Source organism: Teleopsis dalmanni, chromosome 1, assembly GCF_002237135.1.
Source record: "Teleopsis dalmanni isolate 2A chromosome 1, ASM223713v2, whole genome shotgun sequence".
NCBI lineage: Eukaryota > Metazoa > Arthropoda > Insecta > Diptera > Diopsidae > Teleopsis > Teleopsis dalmanni.
In genome coordinates this window covers 168,631,626-168,639,205 of record NC_051846.1, presented here as the reverse complement: position 1 = coordinate 168,639,205, position 7,580 = coordinate 168,631,626, and the positions used below count along the sequence as shown (strand labels likewise).

Sequence of the window (7,580 nt, the reverse complement as noted above, 5' to 3'; positions counted from 1 at the left end):
ATTTGCTAGCGCGAATTTTATCTCGGTTGATGAATTTTATCTTGGCTGGTCAAATATTTAACATGTAATTTCACAACAATTTATCATTGTATACTGCCTTAGCCATTTATATTATGTTCAGACACACCTTAATTTCGCAAAAATCTTAATTTCATCTTTGTTTCAGAAAATTAAATTGTTTTTTTCCATACAAAATTCAGTTTTTAGGTTAGAACGAAATTAAGGAAAATGAGTTTGAAAGTTCCTATTCACTGGTTCCTCTAGTTATCTCGAAATCTGGACATGCTTTTTTTATATTAGTCAGCAATAGAGGTAATTGCGATTTTTGAAACAAACTTGTAGGTTCTAGTATTTTATTAACTAAATAATTAACTAAAGTGTTTTGCATTTTTTTTATTTATTTTTTAAATCATATAATACTTATAATAAATAAATACATAATGTTAATTATGACAATCAGTGACGTAATTAATGGTAAAGACAAGCAAGGTAGGTAGAGACATATCATAGCAATTATAGACAATCGTAGGTTTTCTGTTAATACAACCACACCATCGGGGGTGAATAAATACAGATAAAGACAAGCAAGGTAGGTAGTGGAACGTTCAACAATTATAGAAAAATACGTTTTTACACTAAAATTAACCACACTTTTTTGGGCACTTTGGTTTTTTTGGTGGACATTTTGGTTTCTTCTTAGGGCATTTGGGCTTCTTTTTCTTAGGACATTTTTTGGGACACTTGGGTTTCGGTACACGCTTCTAAATATTCAAAAATAATAAATTTATTTGTAAAAATCAAGAACTTTAATTTAAATAAAAGAAATTACCATTTCACGATACTTTTTCTTTTTGTCTTCACATAAACGATTCCAACGCATATAACCCTTACGTACGGTTTCTACAGCGTTAAGTCCAGGATGGCATGCACGATATTCTCTTAAGAAATTAAGAAAGCCACGACTGGTTAATGGTCCACCACGAGAACAACAAGGCTTGGGCTTAGGCTTGCAACTAGGCTTCTTCTTTTTGCACCCCATATTTGATTTGTATAGTGAAAGATCGAACAAACAGCAACGTTTTTGTCTAAATTGCCTTTATAACGAATTCAGTCGTTTTAGATAACAAATATGATGAGTCAGGTCACTATTTTCTATATATAAAACTTCTTCTACTACTCAATCAGTAATAATCGAGCAAATTTCAGTTCTTCTTGTAAAAGACCTTATGACTTCTTGATATTGCATTAAATTGAAAATAGATTGTCTCGTCTTAACTGAATGTTATTTTCTAGTTCCTGTTCTCACCAATCAACTATTGAGAAGGTTCTATTTTCTCTATTGTTATTATTATTTAAAAGACTAACAATAGTCTCGTCTAAACTGAATGTTGTTTTGTAGTTCTTGCTGACACCAATCAACGATTAAAAAGGTACCGCTTCCTCTATCCAATGCTTCCGAACTTAACAAGTAATTTTCTACCGTTAAGAGATTGAAAAACTCCTTCGTCTCAAATTATCACAATCAACATTAAGAATTTTATAATTAAATTAATCTGGAAGCAGAAGCTAAAGAAACATAGTTCGGTTAACATCAATGGATCTGTGATTGTAGCTTTATTAAGTATATATCATCTGCTCTTTGAACTACTGTAACTACTGTTAATTTTTTTTGACGAATATTTTGAAGATCATGTAATTTTTGTAGACTGAAAAAAGTCGGAATAAATTTTGGAAACGCAATGTTACTTGAAAAAAAATTTGAAAAAAAATCTGTAATCTAAAAGATAAGTTTTGTAATGAATATTTCTCATTCAATATTGTCAATGAAACATCGATTTTGAAATATATTTTGACATTGAATAAAATTAACCAACTAGAAGTATGATGACACTATTAAAAAAGTAGTTGTTTTTTCAATTATACTTTTGAGTGTTCTGCGATGGTATAAATCATTATGATTTTTACTACTTTTAAAAATAAAATGATCAATTCGATTGCGACTATTAAAGAAAATTGGCTGATGGTATTATATTATAGACCATACATCAGTCAGGCTTAGAAAAAACTTCCTTCAGGCTTAGAGTATCTTCCTTTGTATTTATTGTTGGTGTTTGATATATAGTTATAAAGAGTTATAAAAAATATTATGTATCTTAAATTTGTTAAAAATATTATGTATGCTTAAATGAGATAATTGAATTCTAATGCAAACAACTTACAATTAAATCCAATGTCCGTGGCTTAAAATTGAAAATTTTGTTCATTCAAGATTTAGTTAGATTTCCAAACACCTATGAGTAATATATGTTGAACAATATTAAAAATAAATTTTATTTTGAATCAAATGCAAATTATTTTTAATTGTAATAATGAAAATATAATATAATATATATATTGCATATAATAATTAAAATAGTTTGTATGGTGTTAAATAATTCCATGTTGTGTTTAAAGGAAATAATTTTATATATTGCAGTTTCAGTTCTTACGCATAGTCTTCACTTGTACGATGGCGGAATGGGTCTAATACATATATCTACTTTATTGGTTATCATATAATATATAGATAGATATATTGATAGATTATATTAGATATAATCAAAATATTAGATTAAATGACAGAGCCATAATAAATTACAACTTACCTTGAGAGGGACAACTTAGTCTTGATTTCTTTAATTAAAATTTATTTGGTTCAAAATTTGGTTCTGACTTCGCTCGATCACACAAACTGGCGATAGCGAGCTGTTGAACGAATTGCCTGGCGGAGGATACTGGATGCAACCAAGTACAGGCTTATCACAGCCCATACAGTAATTTGAAATTTTGGTTCTATGAATTTGTTATAGTTTCCTAAAAAAACTATTTAATGATTTTGAGGAAAGAAAATTATTTATTTAGAAAATTTTTGATGACTTTTGTAATAAAAAAAAAATGTTTATGGCAATAAAAATTTTAAAAATGCTTTTATTATGAAAAAAAAAAGTATTTTTATGGCAATAAAAATTTTAAAAATGCAGTGATGATATGATAGTTCTTAAATCAAACATATGTTAAATTATGTTTTTTCGATTTTTATACAGATTGTCTAAATTATGTATATGTTGTTTAAGATCTTAAACGTTGTTGAGGAGGTTAGTATCACATTAACATAATTTAGTTACTTATATTCTTCACATGACAAGTTTAATAGATTATAACAAGTTTTTAATGTTTATTTAGAAGAAATAAAAGACAATCCACTAGTTTTAGCTAAAAGTTTATAAGTCAATATGTGATAATTATACATAGAACGACAACTAGTTCTTATAAGACTTTACTTTCAGTCTGCTAAAAATATCGTATCCACTAATCATTGCTTCCTTTCTATAGGATGTAATGTTAATGAATGAAATAGAAAAGCAAAGTAAGATGCATATATATATTATCTTTAATAAGTATTGCTGACTAGATAGATAATGTACACTGCAACTTCTTTATTACCTGTCAAGGTTCTTTAATATAACTGTTGTGATTTGCTTTTAAAATTTGGTTTCCAAAAGTAAAGTTTGAATAAATTTTAGAAACAAATTGCTTCAAACAAAAAAAATATTTTTGTGAAATAAAAATTTCGTTTAGCTTAATAATATTATTTTAAAGAACATAATAATTGGTTACTTCAATTAAAATTCTTTAATAAAATAAATTATTATTTTACTAGAGTTATGACCATGTTATACATACAGTCATGGTCACGTCAAATATGAAATTGTTGTTTTCAATGTAAATTAAGAGGTCGAAAATCACAGAAAGGGGGAAATAACGATTAAAACTTGGTGAAAAATTATATTTGGACTAGGCTTTATTTGTCTTATTACGTTAGTCAAAACTGTGATAGTTGCTAATACATATCAGAATTAGGTCCTGTTAGACGCAGATGTTTGTATTTTTGTAAGTATATGATTTCAAGTGAATATGAAAATTTTGTATAGAAATAGTATTTAAGCTATTTCGGTCAATTATTTTTACTACACAAAATTTTTAAATGCTTATCATTTACAGAGTCTGAGATAAAGCTATTTTAAAATTGATCCAAAATGTAAACGTTCCAAACTCCGTGGACGACCATCTTCTAGGAACAGAAGTTTTATCTTTACGAGATATGGGTACTTTTATTTGAAAAGTATGAGCTCATAAAAGATAGTTTCAGAAAATCGGAGGTGATGTCCCAATACCTCTATAAGGTCTATACTTAATAAGTGGTGGGCTATATTGTTAACAGGTTTTTTTTTTGTTCAATGTTGACTGCATCTGCCACATCTTCGTATGCAGTAGTTTTTATTTTTAATTGCAGATGGTATCACATACTTATATAGGCTTTGTAGCTTTTGTTATTATCATGTTTTACTCTTTGATAGTTAGGGGTCCCACCTATCTTACTGATTAATTTGTGTATTCTTCATAAGCTTCGTGATTATTCAATGACTAATCTAAGAACTGAGTGCCGCCCAGTGCGGTTAGTGATTACTCTGAGATTAGCTAGTGCTAAGTAGGGCATCCTGTCGGTTTTCGCATATACCTTCAAAACTCTGTCCCTTATGTATTATTTGATTGGATTTATTCCAATGTCTCTTAGCATGTCATTCGTGCGGATGAACCATGGTACTTTGAAGAGTCTTCGGAGAGCCTGACTTTAAGCAACATGTAGCTTCTGGATATTAGTGTCGGCAGCTTTGCTATACGCGACACACCCAGAAAGTAGTGCTCGTCTAATTATCTGGCTGAAGATCAGCTTTCTGTTTTTCGCAAAAAGTTCGTTCAACAAACAATTGTTGAGTGTAATTTTATCGCTTAGTTGTTATCTTAATTTTGGAATTAGGTGTTAGAACTGTATGACTATAATCTATAATCTTGACTTTCAGATACCGCTCAGGTTGATCAGACCTACAGTTTCTCCCATATTATTCATTGCAGTGTTTGGCTTGATTAAATAAAGGTTTATATTATAATTTTGTTTTGAGATATTTGTATTCGCGTTAATGACATTTGAAGTCTTATGTGAACTAACCTTTTGTTTGATTGTACTTTAGGCTCCGAAATCAAATGATTTTAATGCAATAGTATGTGTGAAGCGAATAGTTATCATAGTAATGGTAATAAATAAAGAAAAAATAATTTTATATAATTATTTATTTGGAAATTTATATATGATAATGATATGTACCATATATGAAAAAAAACTATTATGTATACAAATGGTAAAATTATGGACACTCATTAAATATTTTAGGTTTATAATTTCAATTAATAAAAAAAGAAATTTTTTATATAAATAATAATAAAGTTACAAGTTATATATATTAATATATTATAGATAATTAAATTTTGAAAACAAATTTTATTTAATTAATAAAGTATAATAAAAAATGTTGCAAAATACACTCTTTTAAAATAAATAATAATAAAGTAAAAAGTTATACATACTAAACAATTACAAATAATTGAAATTTAAGAATAATATTATTAAATAAATAAAATATATTAAAAGCTTAAATTAATGTTACTCAATATAGGATTCCATTAACAACGTGAGAAAACAACAAAGCATTTATAATTTTAATTTTTTTTGTAAATATATTTTAAGCCCAAAATGTAAACAATTACTAAATAATTGATTTAACAATTATTTTAATACAATTATTATATTATCAATATTTGACTATTTATTTAGTCAATTTTAATTGCTTTATTTAAAAAAGTGTGAAAATCAATTTATTTTAATATTTTTTTGCTGTTTTTTTTTTTGTAGCGGATGTTTTCATTTAGTAAATTTGTTTATATGTTTAACAACGGAGTAGAGAAGGATAATAATATAGTATTAATGTAATTTGAATTAATACAAATATTATTAATTAGCTACATTTAAATAGAAAACGCTAAAACGTATCCTACAAAGAATTGGCAAAACATTTTCATGACATTTTTGTTATTATTATTTTATATTTATTTAATATAGTTCAATAATTTAATACTATGGTATGACTTTAATTGCTGAAATTTATAAATTAATGTTTCTCTAAATACCCTGAAATATCATGAACTAACAATTTTGTAAGTTTCAGCACTGCAAAAATAACTGACGCTGGTTAGGTAGCACTGTTTCAGTATCTTATATCAAAAATAATATTCATCGAAGGCACTAAGCGTTCACTTTAAGGCCTTTTATGAATCGTTTAACAACCGCTGAGCTTGTAAAAAGCGTAGAAACATAGTATGGACGTTGTGAATTCAGGAATTCAGGGAAGGAATTAAGTGATGAGATTTTTTTTTACGCTTATTGTACGTATCAATCAATTTCTAATTTGGGGTTGTGAAAGTTCTTAAGTAATTGTTAGAAGATATATTTGGTTACTATATTTACACAAACTCACGGATTGGTATAGCATTAGGCCTGTCTCTTTTTTTCAATGACGTAGGTGTGTTAAAAATCGTCAGTATTGATCACTATAGTCATTTTACTAATGATTTTGTGTATTAAATTGTAGATATAAATTCCCTACATTAAACATTCATACTTGAAACGATCAAATTTGCCTGCAGTGAACAAGCCTACAAGGTGTCAATTTGGTGATGTCAGTTTTTACTTACGATCATTTTTAAAAATGTACAGCCCTATAAAAATTTATAGTCAAATAAATAACTTTCAATCTAACTATAAATGTTGAATCTCATTGTATTGCAATATTAAATATAAATAATACATATTTTAATTAAAAATCTTCGAATTATTTCACACTAATTTGATGAGACAGTTCTCTTTGGTTGGTCGGTTGTACTGACTGATCAGCTGATATCTATTACCCTCCCCATAAATAATGTTATTCACTATATAATATTACATTTCTACCAAAAAATGTCTAAAGGTAAAACTAAAACCAATGTTTTAAATACATGCAACTTAACAGAACTTTTATTCTTGATGATAAGTAGTCCGATAAACTGTCAATAAAGTACTTTCCTTAGACATGTTAACGTAGTCAAACCTAGGCAATCTCAAGGAGTTATTGTTTCTATTCCTCTCCAGTTTTGACAAGTTTTATAGTAAGTCTTAAGCATAAAATGCAATTTCTCACAAATCATATGCAGGTTTTATTCTACTTTAATGTGTACCAGTGGTCAGGGAAACAACTATCACAAGATAACCAGTATCGATGCGTTCACTTTTAATGGGTCCCCAAGACCCAATTTTATTACGCGAATGCCGTGTCGACCGGAAAGTAACACATTGAGTTCGTTACTTTCACGTTACATTAATTAGATGAAGAAAGTGAAGCTTAGTATTCCTCCTAATGATGTCCAGGATAATGTAAAACTGCACCCCTGAAACAATACCCATAGAAGCACCAAGTGTAATCATATCGTTTGATTTTTATTCCTCGAAACCTTTTAAGTGTCGAATATCCATAGAAGTATCAAGTGGAGTCATACAATCAGATTTTTATTCTCCTGCAACGTTCAAATTATCGGTAACTTCGGTAAGAGTTATGTTAGTGAAGTGTTTTAAGTCGATGCCTCGATTTGAAAATATTAAGTTTTAGATA

General features: G+C 27.9%; 1 protein-coding gene across 3 annotated transcripts; it reads right to left on the bottom strand.

Annotated features, from left to right (window-relative positions):
• Nucleotides 1–559: 559 nt before the first annotated feature.
• LOC119670052 (cysteine-rich protamine-like) lies at nucleotides 560–3,531 on the bottom strand. 3 transcript variants are annotated; one of them, XM_038080158.1, is made up of 5 exons: nucleotides 3,484–3,531; nucleotides 2,646–2,853; nucleotides 2,220–2,291; nucleotides 830–1,566; nucleotides 560–761 (listed from the first exon to the last, which is right to left on the bottom strand). In XM_038080158.1, the coding sequence occupies exons 4-5, from the start codon at nucleotides 1,037–1,039 to the stop codon at nucleotides 642–644; spliced, it is 330 nt and encodes a 109-aa protein (XP_037936086.1). In that variant the 5' UTR covers nucleotides 1,040–1,566; nucleotides 2,220–2,291; nucleotides 2,646–2,853; nucleotides 3,484–3,531; the 3' UTR covers nucleotides 560–641. The 3 variants fall into 3 exon arrangements, with proteins under 3 accessions (XP_037936086.1, XP_037936085.1, XP_037936084.1); XM_038080157.1 differs by having other exon boundaries at nucleotides 2,646–2,862; nucleotides 3,484–3,527; XM_038080156.1 differs by lacking the exon at nucleotides 3,484–3,531 and having other exon boundaries at nucleotides 2,646–2,894.
• Nucleotides 3,532–7,580: the final 4,049 nt, after the last annotated feature.

Bases quoted from the DNA above. Each gene is read 5' to 3' on its own strand.
- LOC119670052 (XM_038080158.1), bottom strand. From the start codon at position 1,039: ATGGGGTGCAAAAAGAAGAAGCCTAGTTGCAAGCCTAAGCCCAAGCCT. The intron at 762-829 runs GTAATTTCTTTT...TTGAATATTTAG, and splicing joins AGAAAAAGTATCGTGAAATG to AAGCGTGTACCGAAACCCAA.